General features: G+C 40.2%; 1 protein-coding gene across 2 annotated transcripts; it reads left to right on the top strand.

Moving 5' to 3' along the window:
* Positions 1 to 696: 696 nt before the first annotated feature.
* per1b (period circadian clock 1b) lies at positions 697 to 19,761 on the top strand. 2 transcript variants are annotated; one of them, XM_073859298.1, is made up of 19 exons: positions 698 to 917; positions 7,202 to 8,015; positions 8,132 to 8,385; positions 8,512 to 8,633; positions 8,718 to 8,919; positions 10,239 to 10,433; positions 10,512 to 10,697; positions 10,787 to 10,940; positions 11,239 to 11,480; positions 11,713 to 11,823; positions 11,916 to 12,072; positions 12,495 to 12,613; positions 14,196 to 14,342; positions 14,501 to 14,800; positions 14,886 to 15,718; positions 15,839 to 16,037; positions 16,360 to 16,552; positions 18,084 to 18,234; positions 18,435 to 19,761. In XM_073859298.1, the coding sequence occupies exons 2-19, from the start codon at positions 7,642 to 7,644 to the stop codon at positions 18,741 to 18,743; spliced, it is 4,248 nt and encodes a 1,415-aa protein (XP_073715399.1). In that variant the 5' UTR covers positions 698 to 917; positions 7,202 to 7,641; the 3' UTR covers positions 18,744 to 19,761. The 2 variants fall into 2 exon arrangements, with proteins under 2 accessions (XP_073715400.1, XP_073715399.1); XM_073859299.1 differs by lacking the exon at positions 14,196 to 14,342 and having other exon boundaries at positions 697 to 917.
* Positions 19,762 to 19,907: the final 146 nt, after the last annotated feature.

Here is a 19,907-nt window from a genome sequence, read left to right as displayed (position 1 = left end):
TGAAGCCGACGGCACAATTTTACCAATCGGGTAAATGGAGGTCAGCGTGTTTTCGTCTCTGATGACGATGTTGAATTTATCCAAACAGCAACAGCGAACAGCGAGCCACACCACCTGCCGCGTGACAGCGAGGGTGTCGCAGAAGTAGATTGACGTCACCAATAGCCTGCCTCTCAGGCACGTGTAACTGTGCATGGCCCTTTCACTACAGTAAAGCAGGGCACGGGTATCACCCAACATTTCTTGCAACTTACAAGCGAGAAAAGCATTATATTGGCTTCACTACTGTGGTAAAAAATATTTATAACAATCGACTTTGTATTTCTTTTATGGCTCCAACACCAACATGTGCACATTTAGATTTGTTGTCCATTGTGGGGTTTTCTTTGTTTGATTCCTAAATTACTATTAATTTGGTTTCCCCGCCTCCCAAACATGTATATATGGTTCCATGATTGTTTTTGTAAATCCACAGTCAAATATGCTGTACTGCTGCCCACAACAACACACTGGTCTCATGTATTATTACTATGACAGGCGCGCTGCAACGTGACAACAGATCAACGTGTACTGGCCGCTGTTTGCGCCAGCCAATCAACGAATCCTTCTCCGTGAATGGGCGGGCTAAACCAATCGAATTCGTCGTTTGCTACAAGCACGGCCAATGGAATTCCTCAATACAAGAGTTTCGTTTGCAGGTTGGAAAGCACGTGTACTCGTGTGTGTCTGGAGGCATGGGGAAACAAATCCGTGGGACACAATAGCAGAGCTGTGTCAATGATCTACAGACGCAGAACGTCGAGATTATATTCTACTAATTTGATAACACCAGGAATACGTTGTCATTCTTTTTGGACATATTAAAATGGAGAGATTTGCCGTTTCGATCCACAGAGAAGGAACGTGTGATTAAGAAGGTAAGGGCTTAGGTGTGACGTCTTCCTTCTCCACTCACTAACGTTACTATACTACGGTTTTTATCTATGTAAATTCACGGAGCGCTATGTTTATCAGATATTTATTTACGTATGTAAGTTAGCTTTAATCGTTAGCGTTACTTAAGTTACATACGTGGTCTGGCTGTTGCGATTTAGGCAACGCCTCGTATGTATGTTGGGCTAAATTCTTGACCGAAACAAATATCTTTCTCGTAAGTTTAACGTTATACTTCTAATTTGAAGAAATGGTTTTTATTGAGTGTGCGTTTCGTAGAAGCATGCTTTTATTTAATGATTAGTAACTAGTGATAAAACTTATAATAAAGTGATCGTGATATGTAAATACGGAAATAAAGCCTTACCAAACAATTTAATTGTATATAGGACACATCTAACGTTAGATTTGTAAAACAAAAGGTTCGGTTTGGGTGCAGTATCGTTTGTGTTTACTAAGTAGACTTTGATTGCACTAATAAAGCGACGTGATAAAAGGCGGCTGTTTTGGAAGTGCGCACACGCTTTGTGTTGCCATGTTTTGTTTTTCATTTTATAACAGGTGGACAACCTGTCTTTTATGGAAGCTTTGCTTCAAGGCATTTACGATATATTTAATTGTAATTCATTGTGCATTTGTATGCAAGTGCTTGATCAGATACACCCAAATTACCCCAAAGACTCTGAACTATTTTACAAAGTAAAGAAGTATACGTTGGATACAAGGAAATAAAAGGAGCCGTATAAAGTGTATCAAACGCAGATTGCTCATATGGTGTTTAAATTAAAGTTATAGAGTTATTATTATTTTTTCCTATAGATGTCGCTATTTAATTTTTTTTAAACTCAGAGCTATGCATTCATGAAGCGTTTTGTTTATCACACATATGCACGTAGTCGTGTACATGCGTGATCTGGCATGCCTCGTACTGGTGATCAATTCAGGACCGAAGCAAATATTTCTCTCATGTAAGTTAAGTTTAGGCTTCTAATTCGAAGAAATTTTTTTATTCAGATGTTTTTATTTATGCGTTTGGAGCATGTTTTTATTTTTATGATTAGAACTAAAAATATTTCTAATAATATTTTTACATGTCAAATCGAAAGCATGTGAATGGAATCAGGGCTGTGTGCTGATACCCAAGCCTTATGTTTTAGTATTTCATGCAAGTAATTGACATTATAAAGCTTTCCATATGAATTTCATTTGGAATTATGAATTACAAATATGCTTTATGGGATATCAAAAGAAGTATAATTATGTTTGCATATGCTTGAATATTTATGAATCTGTTGGTAAAAAGTAAAAAAATGGCAAACTGCGTCCTCAGTAGATTGTGAAGTGTTAGATTTGCTGCCCCATGAGGCCAAAGAATTGGCTGTTAAAAAAGTATTTATACACACAGGAACCAATACGTGTGTGTCTGCACCGGTCTGCACTCTGCAGCATACTTTGTCTTGCAAATTGTATTACAGGTAAAACAAGTACATGAGCACATAATACATTAGTCTCAAAAATGTATGTTTAAAGCACTTTGTATCACTTTGATCTTGAGTTATAAATTAGATAATTTGCTACATAATAAATCAAGTAAGTCTAAAAAAAAAATCACTGTCAATAACTCGTTTGTATTACTCACTAATTTAAAGTTTTATCTGTAATCTATTCTGCTCAATAAAGCATGCACTGCAGTGACTGCACTAAAAGTACTACACTAGTATAGAGTGAAAGGTGTGGGTTTTTTACTCAGTTTTCATTCATGCATTCAGTTATTTAAACTCTTATACGTTTATTGTAATCTGCAAAACAATATGACAAACACGATGAACATACAGTATTGAGCATTTCTGTAGTGTCTCCTATTTATGCTCAGTTTTCTCCTGTGAGCGGCGCGTTAAAGCTGACGGAATCACAGCCGTGTAGATGTGTGCTGTGAAGTGGGTTACGCAGCGCGCGCCAGTCAGGGATCACGACTTATATAATGCATGCGACATGCTCTGTACTCCGCGGATCTTGAGGCTTTTTCATAGTCCCACATGTATATAGTGATGGAGAGTAGGGAATGTTTTATCGGTTGGATTGAGATCGTCCGAAATTATAATTGTAATCGTTTATATGTGCCGCCACGACTTTCTCCTCGCGCATCTTTCACAGCAATCATGTAAGTTAAGTCCAATGAGCAATGAAACTTACGACGCTGAGTTTTTAATGTTCCTGCACTTTAATGTCTTTATTCGTTTTTTAGAAACTTTTTTGACTTCTTTTGGTCATTCGTGTTAATTTGTAAAGTTTATCATTTTTTTTATCAGTGAGAAGTAACACTGCTGATAGGCTACTTCGATAGTGACTATAGTGAACTGTAAAGAATCTTAAATATAGTGTTTTTGAACCTTAGCAGAGTAAATTAAAGTATACTTCAGCAGTTTATTGATTCACTATAATTATACAGAATACTATGGGTTTTCAAAAACCATAGTTAAACCATGGTTTTGCTCATAGTAATCAATACACCAAAAAACCATGGTTACTACACTTTTACCACAATAAAACCATGGTTAATTTTCGTAAGGGCAATTTTAGCCACAAGTATTGTGATTGCAGTACCAGTTTTGGCCACAATCCTACATACTGTTCCTTTAAGTATTAACTTGCTTTGTAGAGTCGTTTTTTAGACACTTGAGTAATGTTTGTAACCAGCAGGGTTCTAAATTAACACCCGCCAACCCGCCAAATGCGGGTTAAAATTCATTTTGGCGGGTATTAATAAAAACTTACTAGCCAGTTTGGCCGGTGATGCATGAGGCATTGCAAGCATGATACATAAAGCTCCGTTCTCGGTCATTTATCCCTCTGGCAGTACTTCCTACATTTCCCATAAACACTGTGCCGTAATGCTACGTGATAATGTTTCATACGCCAATTGGCTGTGCCCAGTTTGGAGCGAAACCAGCGCGAGAAACTATGGAAACGAACGGAGCGTCCACCAGAAAACAACAGGAAGAAGGAGAACGAACGGGCAGAGCAGGGAGGATAGACTAATGCTGCGTTCCAGGCAGGCTTTTAAACTCGTGAGTTACGACTTCAAAACCACGACTCACGACCCTATGCGTTCCAGGCAGCCTGTAACTCGTGTTTTTACAACCTTCTACCGGTGAAAGTGCACTGGAACGGCAGTCAAACCCGTGACTTCCCACCCGTGAACTCGTACTAGATCGATGTACTCCCAGTTCAGAGTCGTAAGTCGTGGTTTTGAACTCGTGAGTTACGGGTTACCGGTTGCCTGGAACGCAGCATAAAAGACAGCGGTGTCGCCACACCCCTTTACTGAGGCATGTGCCCCAGTGTAAATCTTTTGTGCCCAGGTGTAAATCTCAAGTTTAAATTTTAGCAGTTAACTAGTATGTTCAGATCTATATGCAATGTATTTACCCAATGTACGCTTGTAAAGCGACAAAGCAGTCGCACTGATGCGTGCATGCATGTATCCATGTCCACGCGCGTCTTTGCGTTCATCCGCGCGCGCATCTGCATCCAAAAGGGGACGCCACGCGAATGAGTAATTATGAAAACATGACGAGAAGTAAGTTTCTAAATAATAATGATAATCTTATTTTGACTCGATCATTATTGGCTTCTGTAGATGGACATCAGAAATGTTTTGTGCAAAGCAGGGAAAGGGAAGCAGAAAGGAGAGATGATGAGTTTAATAAGGGAGGTAAGACAAACTACATCCTTACTCAGTCAGTTCTCAAATATTAGAGGAAAAATCTCAGGAAAACCTTTTGTAAAGTCTATAGGATTGCATTGTTGATGAGAAAATCCACAGGTGTATGTGTTATACTGTTCTGTATTTACAGATATGAAATTAATATTTAGTTTACTAATATTTAACTCTAGGACACTACATAAACAGTTAGCATTAACTGTGACTGAGATTATTTAGTATAGCAGTCATAAAAAGTCTGGTTTCTTAAAATATTCTTGTAAAAATAAGTTATTAATCATTGCTATCATTGTATAATGTAGAAAATATTTCTCTGCTGTCATTATTACCAAACATTTTATGCCATTAATGCTTCCAAACATGTTAATAATGTTAGGTATGATGAAGATTATACTTATATTTATCTTTCGCAGTACCTGTTGCACTGTAGAATAGTGGGTTAAGCAAAGGACATTGTATAGAACACAGCAGGCTTTCAAAAAAGTCAGCAAAAAATGTGGGGCCTGTGCCCCAGTTAGGCTTTATGTCTATCAACAGAGAATTGAAGAAAGCTTATGTTTCATTACAAAAATGTTGTCATGTTTTGTCAGGATTGTCGCATGCACGCGAAAGAAAAAATGAATCATTGTTGCATTCAGTGGCACTCATAATTTCTCTTATTTTCACCGGAAAAAAATTGGCTAGTGGAAATGCTGATTGGCTAGTAACTTTAGAAAGTTACCAGCCACTTTGGCTGGTGGTCAAAAAAGTTAATTTAGAACCCTGGTAACCAGTGGTGTAGTGCAGGGTATACGCAGGTATACGGAGTATACCCACCTCTTTATTTGATGGCATGGGGTATACCCACTCAGGGCTCCAGACTGCCACCAAATGGTGGCATTTTGCCACCAAAATTTGAGTGTGCGCCACTGAATTTTACATACAGTAGCACATATGTGACCAGTAAATTTGACCTTTTTTATGATGTGACACGGAATTTGAAACAGCACATTGTACTTTCTGCATCTATCATTAAAGTATTTATTAGTAATACAGTGGATATTAGTAGAAATGTGAATATTTGGTAAGCATGTAGATTTTTGGTGTGTGCCCCTAAATTTTCTGGTTGCGCCCCTAGTGAAAAAAGTTAGTCTGGAGCCCTGCCACTTCTACTGGGGGCATACATTAAGGAGTATACCCACTTCTACTGGGGGCATACATTTAGAGTATACCCACTTCTCCAGACACCACTACACCACTGTTTGTAACCACACCAATCATGAACCTCATTCACTTCCATAGTAGGAAAAATGAATACTATGGAAGTGAATGGGGCTCATGAATGATTTGGTTACAAACATTCCACAAAATATCTTCCTTTGTGTTCATCAGAACAAAGAAATGTATAGAGGTTTGTAAGAACACCATTTTAATTTTTGTGTGAACTATCCCTTTAATAAAGCTTTGGTTTGTTTTTGGAGGGCCAAATAATATTAAATGGTTAGATGCAGTTGAAAAGTTCAAAACAATGTTATCTCCATCTCCTACCAAAGGTCCTATTTGTATTTAAACCTAACATGAAGTAAATATGCTTTTTAAGGTAACAGATTGGCTTGCTTTGTTTCAAGATAAATGCTTAGTTTTCCAAGCCTTTCCTAATTGCAGTAAATGCTCATTAACACTTCTAAATGTGTACTGTTGGCTAAACTCAGCAGCTTCCAAACCTGGATCATGTGACAATCCCAGATAGGAAGTACAAAAGACAGAAAAGATCAGATTAAGTGTCCCAAAGACCCAGACAGATAAAGGGTGATGATCAATATTTAGTTGGAAGTTGCCTGCTGTTTTGGTAAAACTCAGAAATAAATCCATCACGTGGTGTTAATCACATCCATCTCCGCTTATCTTAAGATAACCAAAACCATACTGTTGTAAAAACCGCTGCACTTTTTTTAAATTGCAAGGACATCGATTAAATCAGACGTAAGTTTTTTTTTATGTGTTTATATTTACTTAAGTTAGATAAGCTATTTTTATTTGCCATACACGCCCAATATGACTTTCAAAGAAAATTCCTTTCTACTTAGACAACACAAGATAACTATTAAAAACTTTTTAACCACACCTTACTTTTCCTGGTTAATCAAAATAAAAGATGCAACTCATGTATTTGTTTCGCATATTGCTCCCTGAAATTGGTAGACATAAAACTACGTTTCAGATTGGAATAAATAGGAATGGACATGTGTGGATCCAGAATGTAGTCTTGGTTACCAAGGAGACCAGAAAAAGCATCCAGTTGGAAGCATAAAATATCTGAGCTCACATGTGCAGCACCCTTCTGTGTCTGCGTGTAGGTGTGTTACAACAATAAGATAATTGCATGAGATGTTTTGCTGTTTATTTGGTTAAAAATACCAGTTTAATAGCACTTCCTGTCGGAAAAAAACAGGCTGTACAGAGATAACAACTAATGTTAGTCATTAACAACCTATTCCAAGATGAGTAACAAGCAACGTCTTTTAGACTGCGACTCACTTTTCTTCTTGTTCCATTATTTTTCAGGTGTACACCGAGACATCAAAGGTTTGAGGAGAAGAGGAGTGGGCAGACCCTCAAAAGAAGCTTAATTTCTCCGTGGGGTTTTTTACACTTTCTCCAACACTCTGTCATATACCATCTGGCTCCATAGGAGAAGCCAAGTCGGTTTCATAACAACCAGTCCCGTGTGGCTTTCTGTGCAACATTATTTGACATTTCCAATATATTTAAGATATTAAGTATACAACAGTGCTAGAGGCTACGTGTATCCTGGCCTCTTAAATTTACTGTGATACCGTGGCAGGACAGCCGGACGCACCATGATCTTTTCTTTTGAAGTGAATACTTGCAACAAAATGATTACCCATTGTAGTTCAAGCACTCCAACATAGTGAACTTTTTTTAACTGATTTATCTAATATTTGGTGATCCTCATCACCTAGGCTTATTCTTACAGTATTATTATGAGTGATGACAACTCAGACTCCGCCCCCAGCAATGATACAGATCAAGGAGTGGGAGGGGTCCAGAAAGGGGCAGGACTTTTAAATGGTTCCTGCAGCATGAGTGGCGGCTCTCCGTCATCAAATCCATCGATTAGTGAGACAGGAGGGGTATCTGATCCCAAGGGATCCAAAAGTCACCACCGAGGGATTCATTCTGATGATACGGATGCGCTATCCAGTGGAAATGACTCTGGGGAGAGGGAGAATGAAGGAGGTATGGAGAGAGGGAACGGATCCAGAGGGAGACAATCAAACAGAAGCTATCAAAGTTTTTCAAGTCAGAACGGAAAGGATTCAGGCATGTGTCTTGAGACTACGGAGAGCAACAAGAGGTAAGAGATGCAAAAGGAAATAAATCAAAGTTGCCTAAAAACACAGCAAAGGTTGATAAATTTGATTATTACTGCTCAATTGTCTAAATATAGATTGTTCATCTTTGCCCACTTAGCTTAAATTCCCAGAGCCTTTCTCCACCCAGCAGCTCTGTGGCATACAGCCTGCTAAGTGCCAGCTCCGAGCAGGACCCCCCATCCACCAGTGGCTGTAGCAGCGATCAATCCGCTCGCGTCCAGAACCAGAAAGAGCTGATGAGAGCCCTAAACGAACTGAAAATCCGTCTGCCGCCGGAGAGGAAGATGAAGGGGCATTCCAGCACCCTCAATGCCCTCAAATATGCCCTCAGCTGTGTCAAACAAGTGAGAGGTGAGAGACCGAACAGTGCAAGTGATTGTGTATGTTTTATGTGTGGGTATGTGGGATGCTATTTTTGCTATGCTATGAACACAAAAATTGGATATTGAAAGTATCTTCACAATGATGTTTTTGTAGCCAATCAGGAGTATTATCATCAGTGGAATGTTGAGGAATGTCACGGCTGCAGTCTGGATCTCTCCACCTTCACTGTCGACGAACTGGACAATATCACCTCTGAATATACACTAAAAAATACAGTATGTTAACCTCTATACTATTTAATCAAAAAATGCATTTATCCTGTCAGTAGTCATTACTCTGTCTCTCTTTCACCTACACAGGACACCTTTTCCATGGCCGTGTCGTTTTTGTCAGGGAAGGTGGTGTACATCTCACCACAGGGTTCATCTCTTCTGCGCAGTAAACCTGAGAAGCTACACGGGGTGGTGTTCTCAGAGCTGCTGGCTCCTCAGGATGTCAGCACCTTCTACAGCAGCACAGCACCTTGCAGATTACCTCCGTGGGCATCCTGCATCGGCTCTGGTATGTGTATTTGCGTTCCTCTTGCTCAATCGGTACACCATTGTGTATGCAACACAAATGACATGGGTTTCGATCCAAGGGACACACACATACTGATAAAAGAAATGTATTGCTTGAAAGACATTTTTTATTAGACTTTTTTACTTTAATTGATTTGTTAAATGAGGGTCCGGGGTCCACAGTAAGAGGTAGGAGGTAGATAGGAGGAGTTATTCCCAAATATACCTCAGTTTTTTTGTATTTGTTAACTAGCTGCTCCCATGTTGATTAGTAGTGGATCTTAGTTCCCCTCAAGTTCACAGAGATCTTTAACTGACTTGGACAATCAGTATCTTATATGCGTTTAGTCTTCATTTAGTCATGTATAGCTGTTTATATCAGTTAAAACCAAACTTTTTATTGTAAAATGTTTTGCTAGGAAAAGTGTATCTACTATTAAAGGGACACTCCACTTTTTTTGAAAATATGCTCATCTTCCAGCTCCCCTAGAGTTAAACATTTGATTTTTACTGTTTTGGAATCCATTCAGCTGATCTCCGGGTCTGGCGCTACCACTTTTAGCATAGCTTAGCATAATCTATTGAATCTGATTAGACCATTAGCATCGCGCCTAAAAAATAATCAAAGAGTTTGGATATTTTTTCTATTTAAAACTTGACTCGTCTGTAGTTACATCGTGTAGTAAGACAGACGGAAAATTAAAAGTTGCAATTTTCTAGGCAGTTATGGCTATAAACTATACTCTTATTCTGGAGTAATAATCAAGGACTTTGCTGATGCAACATGGCTGCAGCAGGCGTAGTGATATTAAGCACTGCTCGAAAATAGTCCCCTTGGTTACTTTCAATAGCAGGGGGCTATTTTCAGGTGCTGCATGATATCATTGCACGTCCTGCAGCCATGTTACGGCAGCAAAGTCCTTAATTATTACGGCATAATGAGAGTATAGTTCCTAGCCATATCTGCCTATAAAATCGTAACTTTTAATTTTCCGTCAGTCTTAGTACATGATGTAACTACAGAAGAGTCAAGTTTTAAATGGGAAGGGTATCGAAGCTCTTTGGTTGTGTTTTGGCGCAATGCTAGTGGTCTAATCAAATTCAATGAATTATGCTAAGCTATGCTAAAAGTGCTAGCACCAGACCCGAGACCAGCCGAATGGACTCCAAAACGGCACAAATCAAATGCACAACTCCAGGGGAGCTGGAAATTTTTTTTTTTTTTTCAAAAAAGTGGTGTGTCCCCTTAATGACAACACAATACAAATAAAGACATAAAGAATAATATTAAATTCTCTCTCTTCTTTTATTTGACTACAGCCTCTCCACCAGTGGACTGCACCCAGGAGAAGTCCATGTTTTGTCGCATTAGTGGAGATATCTCATCCAGTGGTGATATGAAGTACTACCCTTTCAGACTGACCCCGTACCTGCTCACGCTACGAGACTCCGACACAGCCTTCCCCCAACCTTGCTGTCTACTCATCGCAGAGAGAGTGCATTCAGGATATGAGGTTAAATGTCGTCTTTGTGTTTATAAACACAATAATGCATTTAAATTATTTTATTGACATAATTCCGTTCATCCCCTAGCCCCTCGCATTCCCCCGGATAAGAGGATCTTCACAACCAGTCACACTCCAAGCTGTCTGTTTCAAGAGGTAGATGAGCGGGCAGTTCCTCTTTTAGGTTACCTGCCTCAGGACCTAGTGGGAACTCCCGTCCTGCTCTGTATCCATCCAGAGGACAGGCCCGTTATGGTAGCCATCCATAAAAAGAGTAAGTCAGTTCCCTCATCCTGTTTCCAGCATTGTCCCTTGTCTTTTTAAACGAGAACATAAAAAAAAATTGTTGTCCTTTTTTCTCAGTTCTTCAGTTTGCAGGGCAACCGTTCGAACACTCTCCTTTGAGGATGTGTGCACGTAACGGAGAGTATCTGACTATAGACACCTCATGGTCCTCTTTCATTAACCCCTGGAGCAGGAAGGTGGCCTTCATAGTTGGCCGTCACAAAGTCAGAACGTAAGAGCACATGCGTACAACACTAAAATGATAAGTAAATAAAAAATTGTGTAATAGCCATAAAATAGCCATTATCAATCTCACGTTCACAAGCATGTGCTCAGTCATGTTGACACAGACATGCACAGATTTCTCATGACTCATGGTGCTTAAATGCTGATGCACATACATCACCACTGCCCTCTGTCTTCATGCAAAATAAATAATATCCTATTTACGAGTTTGCATTAACAGAGATCATGCACCCCGCCTTTAAAATATCAGATAAACATACCTGTTTCTCCATTCTTCTCTTCAGGTCTCCACTGAACGAGGATGTCTTCACGCAGCCGAGGGATCTGGAGGAGCGTGCCTTGTCTCCGGACATTGCTCAGCTCAGTGAGCAGATCCACAGGCTCCTGGTGCAGCCTGTCCACTGCGGCAGCTCTCAGGGATACGGCAGCCTGGCCAGCAACGGATCCCATGAGCTTCAACCCAGTGCAACCTCGTCCTCAGAAAGCAGTGGGCCGGGTGTGGAGGACCCATCACAGCCACATAAACCTGTAAGTGTTTAAACATCGACATGCCTTAAAACCTTTACGTGGGGTTGTTCGAGAATTCAAGACACATTGATATATGAAGTTTGGTAGAAGAGGTTCAGGCCTTTAACCCATGACTAAATACACAAAAGTGTATCCTGGACACTAAAAGTGATCCACATCACCATACAAAATATTGTGATTGCATGTAATTTTGTGAACTAACCTGTAAATAAAATCGATACATTTTAAACCTATGACCTTCCAGCAAATCTGCAAAAATGTTCATATGGTAAAGACGAGTGGGCAACAAGTGTTTATTGAATCCCGCAGTCGACCTCCTCCTAAAAAGCATTCCACCGCAGGTAAAAACCCTACAAACACTTCAGGACCAGCATCCTTTTTGATCAAAGTTTTGAAAGTCAATTGAATGCATTTTTCTCTGAATGATAAACAGGTGCTTTGCAAGCTAGCGAAGCTGCGGACCCAGGCAGTAGTTTTGGTCCTAATGCTGCTGCACCCTCAAAGAGCTCCACCCACTCCCTCCTCATGCGAAAGGAGCCACAAACTACTTACTCCTACCAGCAAATCAATTGTTTGGACAGCATCGTAAGGTAGATGTTTCTGATATTTAATGATAGTTAAAATAAGGTAATTGTTAAGGTTTACATTGTCGCACAGTATGCTTTGGTGAGTACTTGTTGTCAACGGTTCATTGCGAATTGACTGCATTATCATATGAAAGGAGTTGTACATATTTGGAACCTTGGACGCATGAAACTTCTAATGATATGAGCTTTCCAGGTTTAGTTGAGCACCCAGTATGTACACACATATCAGTAAAGCGCTATGTATTTTCACCACACCGGCGGATCTTTGGAAATTAGGTATGTGATTAAATTTAACAGCACCTGATTTGATAAACCGTATGAGGAAGTATGTTTGTTTGTATGTATGTATGTAAGAGTTATTGTAGGTCAGCCAATGGCAAGTTGTAGGTTTGATGTTTAACGTGTGCATACAATTGGTTTCTCAGGTATCTGGAGAGCTGTAACATCCCTAACACGGTGAAAAGGAAGTGTGGGTCCTCCTCATGCACCGCCTCCTCCACGTCTGATGACGACAAACAGCAGGATGCTGCAGGCAATTCTAAAGGTATGAATTAAATTAAAATGTAATAATACAGTACTTTTTACAATGTTCATTTGTTTCAAAGCAGCTGTACATGAAATGAAAACGCAGATCAGAGGAAAATTATAAAAAATATATCAAATATGATTGTCTTGATAAAGAAAATTGTAATTTACTAAAACGGTACACTGTATGTTTTACTAAGACTATGATAGACGACTTGGATGCCTTTCCAGCTGGAAATTGGACTTATGCATTAGAAAATTGATTTTGTGCAATAATGTCAAAAAAAAATGTGTAAGGTAAAAATACAAACAGTATACTTTACAATGTTGACAACATTAACACAATTTCATTTTCTAGCTTTCTTAAAGCCAAGCTAGCCTAAAAATGTAATTTTTATGTATTTGGAATATCATGCACTTAAATGGACACTCCACTTTTTTTTTTAAATGTGCTCATTTTCTTGCTCCCCTAGAGTTAAACATTTGATTTTTACTGTTTTGGAATGCATTCAGCCAATCTCCGGGTCTGGCGCTAGTACTTTTAGCATAGCTTAGCATAATACATTGAATCTGATTAGACCATTAGCATCGCGCTCTAAAAAAATGACCAAAGAGCTTCAAATATTTTTCCTATTTAATACTTGACTCTTCTGTAGTTACATAGTGTACTAAGACCGACAGAAAATAAAAGTTGTGATTTTCTAGGCAGATAAGGCTAGGAACTACTGTATACTCTCATTCTGGCGTAATAATCAAGGAGTTTGCTGCCGTAACATGGCTGCAGGAGGCGCACAATGATATTATGCAGCAGCCGAAAGTAGTTATGGAACCATTTTCGTGCACTGCGTAATATTAGTGCGCCTACTGCAGCCATGTTACAGCAGGAAAGCTTTTGATTATTACGCCAGAATGAGAGTATAGTTCCTAGTCATATCTGCCTAGAAAATCGCAACTTTTAATTTTCCGTCGGTCTTAGTACACAATGTAACTACAGAAGAGTCAAGTTTTAAATAGAAAAAATATCAAAAACTCTTTGGTTATTTTTTTGCGTGATGTTAATGGTCTAATCAGATTCAATGGATTATGCTAAGCTATGCTAAAAATGGTAGCGCCAGCCCCAGAGATCAGCTGAATGGATTCCAAAACGGTAAAAATCAAATGTTTAACTCTAGGGGAGCTGGAAGGTGAGCATATTTTCAAAAAAAGTGGAGTGTCCTTTAAAGAATCATGCAAAATAAGTAATTTATACAAAAATGTATATTGAGTAAGCAAACAGAATACATTTTTGTTAGAGATGCATTGATGTATCAACCGCCAAAATATCGGCATGACCAAACGATGATCTGTTTAAATGACAGATATCGAAATACGTGGCAAATTTCAGAATCAGCATTTGGTTGTTTCCTAAAATCAGCCAGAATTTTTTTTTAATGCAAGCTAAAGGCACTTGAGTAAAACATTGAGAATACCCATCAGAATGTATGGCATATATGTTGGCATTTTTGTATGAATGTTTTGCTGTACTGTCTCTGTATGTGCAAACTTCACAAAGCTTCATGTGAACATTGAGGATGTGCATTGACAGATGCCCTAACTTGCAGGTCCATCTGTGTCTCTGGTAGAGGAGAGTGCTCTGTTGCCTCCGCTGGCCCTGCACAGTAAAGCAGAGAGCGTTGCTTCAGTCACGTCCCAGTGTAGCTTCAGCAGCACTATAGTCCACGTGGGAGATAAGAAGCCACCTGAGTCAGGTGTATAAATGTTTATGTGCAAGTGTGTGTGTGCGTGAATGATAAGGAATGCAGCCGTAAACAGGGACAGAACAAAAACCAGGGACAGCTTATAGCTACTTTTTCTTGGGAGATTCGCTTGTTTTAACTTATTTCCACGTGTTGCTTTTCCTGTACAGATATTGTAATGGAGGAACCCCCTTCAACACCAAATGCTGTTTCTTATGCCACTCAACCCCAAGCTCCTCCTCCCACCACCACACCTTCTATGCCCAGTAGTCCTGCTCCTCAGTTTGATAGGGATGGGGTGAGGAGAGGAGTTGGTGGAGGAGAAAGGTTGGGACTGACAAAAGAGGTATTATCTGCTCACACACAGCAAGAGGAGCAGAACTTCATGTGTCGCTTCAAAGATCCGAGCAAGCTGAAAGTGTTTGACGTGACCTCAGACGTCCGACGGACACCAGTGCCCTTGGCAAAAGGTAAGACGATCTACGTGAAAATCGGTAAATGGTGCAAGCAAACAGTACGTGCACAGAGTTTATTTGATCTCTTTTCTGGTTTCAGGTGTGCGCTGTTCACGTGACTACCCAGCGGCCGGTGGTAGTAGTGGTCGTAGGCGAGGTCGAGGAGGCAAAAGGCTTAAGCATCAGGAAGCTTCAGAGCAAGCAGGGTCACGGAGACCACTAAGAGGCCTCCTCACTGGCGTTCCCACTTTGGACAGGCCCTCTATTTCCTCCATACCCTTGGGTCCTGCACCCAGCTCCTCCTCTTGGCCCACATCAGGGTCACAAGCCAGCATTCCTTCGATCCCTTACCCACCTGGTGTCCTCCCTCTATATCCCGTCTACCCTCCTCTTTCCCACCCCGTCTCTGACCCGAACATACAGACAGGCCTACGCTTTCCCCTTCAGAACTCACAGTTGGCGCCTCCTATGGTCCACCCTATGATGGCATTGGTTTTGCCCAACTACATGTTTCCACAGCCCAGTGTCGGGATGCCTCAGCCCTTCTACGGCACGAACTCCGCTTTCCCTTTTCCAACTTTGAACATGACCCCCCCTGGTCCTTGTCAGATACCGACCCCCCCTGGTCCCTGTCAGATACCAACCCCAGCCCCGCGTGCCCACTCTCGATCCAGCACACCACATTCTTACAGCCAAAGAGAAGCGGGGCCTGAGAGAGAAGGGGTGGAGTCGCCCCTCTTTCAATCCAGATGCTCCTCACCCTTAAATCTGCTTCAGCTAGAGGAGCCGCCAAGCAACCGGTTTGAGGTGACATCGGCGATGGCTTCAGGTCAACCAGCCGCATCTCCCATGGTGGGACAAGGAGGCGGGGCAGGGGGACAAGCATCATCCAATCAGAGAGGTTCAGCCGTGGACTCAAAAGAGAATGAGAACGTAAGACAAATAAACGTTCAATGTTTAAGTTCCCCTTGAAATTCACTTGAATCACCCCTAACAATCCTGATTTTTACGTCATCACTCAGTAATGGTGTTTGCTCCTTTTTTCCCATTTAGGGTGAAACAAACGAGTCGAATCAAGATGCCATGTCCACCTCCAGTGATCTGCTGGATCTGTTGCTGCAAGAGGACTCGCGCTCGGGCACCGGTTCGGCTGCTTCAGGCTCTGGGTCATCAGGCACCGGCTCGTCTGGGTCAGGCTTAGGGTCCTCTGGATCAGGATCAAATGGCTGTAGCTCTTTAGGAAGTGAAACTAGTGAGTGACATTTATTGCTTCAGCTAATAAGATCAGTATGAATTATTTAGGGCTTGTGAATAGTGATGTTGCATAAAACAGTGTCATTCAGCACTTTCTTAGTTCATTGGCTCAGTAATACTTTAGTGGGCTGCATTATTTGGTCTGTTTAATGAATACATTACTTGTATTATGCATATCATAGAACTATATATTATTGTTATGTAGATTGGCCACAACCGTGTGAAACTGTCCGTAATGTGTAGTGCTTTTCATAAAACATATGATTTAAAATAGGAATTTCAAGAAAGATTGTATGAATTAATATTGATTTTTTTTACAGGAAGTAGCAAAAGCAGCAATACAAGTAAATATTTCGGCAGCGTGGATTCATCGGAGAACAGTCATTCCCGTAAGCAGGCAGCAGGGGGTGACGGAGAGGCACAGTTCATCAAATGCGTCCTACAGGATCCCATCTGGCTTCTCATGGCCAACACAGATGAAAAAACTATGATGACTTACCAGCTACCCATCAGGTTAATGTTAACACAACACAGTTTTCACTACTGCTATTATATGTATTTCGTGTAGTATCTTATATTAAAACTACACAGACACTGAAGCACAAACCCACATAGAATTTGATTATAATTACAAAATGTAAGAGATTAATTAAAAATGTGGCGGCTCGTGAATGCTCTTCCGAGGGGCGCAAATTCAAAATAAGTCTTCGGAGTGTTATGTGTGTTGCTTGCATTTTCAAAATATGTGTTTGTTGCGTCATGTGAACCATGTGCGTCACATGTTTTGTCAAAATAAGTGCCTGCTGCACACGCGTCAAAACCGTTTATGATAAAAGGAAACGCTCACGTTCACAAAATACACGCAAGACACTCCCTTAAAGGATTAGTCTATTTCCTTAAAAGAAATCCAGATAATTTACTCAGCACCATGTCATCCAAAATGTTGATGTCTTTCTTTGTTCATTTGAGAAGAAATTATGTTTTTTGAGGATTTCTCTCATTTTAATGGACCCCAACACGTAACAGTTTAAAATTGCAGTTTCAACGAAGTTTCAAAGGACTCTAAACCATCCCAAACAAGGCATAAGGGTCTTATCTAGCGAAACAATTGTCATTTTTTACAATAAAAATAAAAATATGCACACTTAAACCACAACTTCTCGTCCATCTCCGGTCATGTGACGCGCCAGCACCTCCTCACATAATTGCGTAATGCCGTGGAAAGGTCACGTGTTACATATATGAAATGCACATTTGAGAACCATTTTAAACAATAAACTGACACAAAGATATTAATTAGTATCAATCGACATACAACAACATCGGAACGGCCCTCTTTCTCCACACTTGTAAAGACTGGGGCGTAGTTTCGCATACGTCATCCGTGACCTCTTGACGTGATGACATATTGCGTGAGGTACATCACCGTAAATAGACGAGAATTGTGGTTTAAAAGTGCATATTTTTTATTTTTCTTGTCAAAGGTGACAGTCGTTTTGCTGGATGGGACTCTTGTGCCTTGTTTGGGATCGTTTGGAGTTCTTTGAAGGTCAGTCGGAGCTGCAATTTTGAACTGTTACATGTTGGGATCTATTAAAATGGGAGAAATCCTGGAATGTTTTCGTCAAAAAACATAATTTCTTCTCGACTGAACAAAGAAAGACATCAACATTTTGGATGACGTGGTGCTGGGTAAATTATCTGGATTTTTTTAAGAAAATTGGCTAATCCTTTAACAGTAAACTCTGATTACGCATGAGATTATGCGAGTATCTGGCAAACGCGAGCGTCTCTCTCATCACAAACCCTTTAGACGCGCCTGCAGCAGGCACACACCCCGACAAGACACATGACGCACATAGGACCACTCGACGCGCAGAACACATATTTTGAAATTACGAACCACACGCATGATGGCCTACATACATATTGTGACGAACTTCGCATTGTGCGCCCTCGAAAAAAGAAGTCACCGGCCACCACTGCTACACTGCTGTTGTGGTCAGGGGAAATTAATCGTGTGATTGTGTTTTGTGTGTAACAGAGACAGAGATTCTGTGTTAAAAGCGGACCGTGCTGCCTTAAGAGCTATGCAGAAACATCAGCCTCGCTTTACTGAAGAACAGAAGAGCGAGTTGAGTCAGGTTCACCCTTGGATTCGCACCGGACGCCTGCCTCGTGCCATCAACATTTCTGTAAGTTTATATCTCCAAAACAAACTGCTACTTCCTACAATTACAATACGCATCTAGAATCTAGACATCCCTCTTAATATTGTGCTTGTTTGATATTTGGAGTGATTTGTTCAATGCTGACCAGCAACATGCTGTTATTTTAAGGTTTTAAAGAACTGTCTCTTTACGTAATGCTTTATTACATAATCTCTCTCTCTCAGGCTTGTGAGGGTTGTAGATCCTCTCCTTCGGTTCCCTCTACGGCTCCCTTTGATGTCGAGATCCACGAGATGGAGTTCTGCAGTGTTTTGGAGGTGACAGAAGAGGGCGCCAGTGCTGAAAAGCAAATCCAAGCAGATGCAATCATGGAAAAGGCTGAGGAAGAGTCGTGCAAAAACAAAGAGGTTGTGAACAATGGGACTATTATAGCATCACAAATGAATGACCAAGAAATGATGATAGAAGACCAGGAAGTGACCTCACAGATTGAGGAGGAAATCAGTGCCTCTATTACAGGGATGACACACTAAAGACTTGAGTCACTCGCGATCAGGGGGACACATTATTCCTCGACTGATCACGTGATTTGTGTACTCATTAATTTATCCGGTTGTATTTATTTATATAAATGCTAGGCGATAAATGTTAAGCCAAGAAGGCTTACAGACAATGAATGTAAAGCAGATAATGTATTTGCTTTATTGGAAGACTGTGATATCCCAACGGGACGTTTCGGTCGCGCAGAATGGTTGGGATCCGTTTTTAGTGATTTCACGGCTAACAAGGTGTACTTAGCTTTAGACAACACTGGATTTGACAATCCAACAAGACACTACTGCTTTTACCAATTCTAGTGACCTACATGAACACATTTTTGTGGTGCACTTTAAAACCATCTCAAATAATTTAGGTGTTGTAATAATGTGTCCTTAGACAGAAGAACAGATTCACTGGACATTAGCATTTGCCAAATGTCACGAAAATGTCATTTTTACAGGAATATACACACGCAAAGTAGTATTTTTTTTTTACCAATTTCTCGCATACATCCAAACTTTTTTTTGTGTAAATATATATATTTTTGTATATAATCGGTACAAATGGAAAAATGTTGTGCTGTTTCCAATGACTCAAAGCATGGGTGAAATGTGAAAAATGAACCTTGCATTCACAAATCATCATCCTACAACAGGTTACTTGCCACCTATCCAAATTGAGACTTTTTGTAACTATCACTACAGTATCCATGGCAACAGTAAAGTTTCAAAGAGTATTTGTAGCAAAAGGCATCCTTTCAGATTAGCACTTAGCAAAGGAAATCAGAGGGCACACAAAGACAAATCTGATGCATTTAGCCGGGTCTGTGCAGTCAAAGAGAAAGAAAAGATGTTTTATAAAAACTGTGATGGTAATCAGTTGGACACATTTTCCTCTTTCTTGTTTTTCTGTTTGGTCCTTTCTTTGTCATGTGCAGTTCAAGTTGTCTTGGAACAGTTTGTATTTTGTGTATTTCTTTATATATAAAAAAAATAAAGATTATAGTTCATACTGTTGTGGTCTGTAGATATTCCATGGATCGACATTAAAATAGGATTTAAGGGAATTATAAAAATATACAGTGTATATATGATTGTATGGTTTGGAGACGCTAGAGAGAAGTTAAATGAGTGGTTTTCTTACCAAACCACAGCCTT

This window comes from Misgurnus anguillicaudatus, chromosome 21 (genome assembly GCF_027580225.2).
Source record: "Misgurnus anguillicaudatus chromosome 21, ASM2758022v2, whole genome shotgun sequence".
In the NCBI taxonomy this organism is placed as follows: domain Eukaryota; kingdom Metazoa; phylum Chordata; class Actinopteri; order Cypriniformes; family Cobitidae; genus Misgurnus; species Misgurnus anguillicaudatus.
Note: the sequence above shows the minus strand (reverse complement) of the source record. Positions and strands in the feature narration are given on the sequence as shown.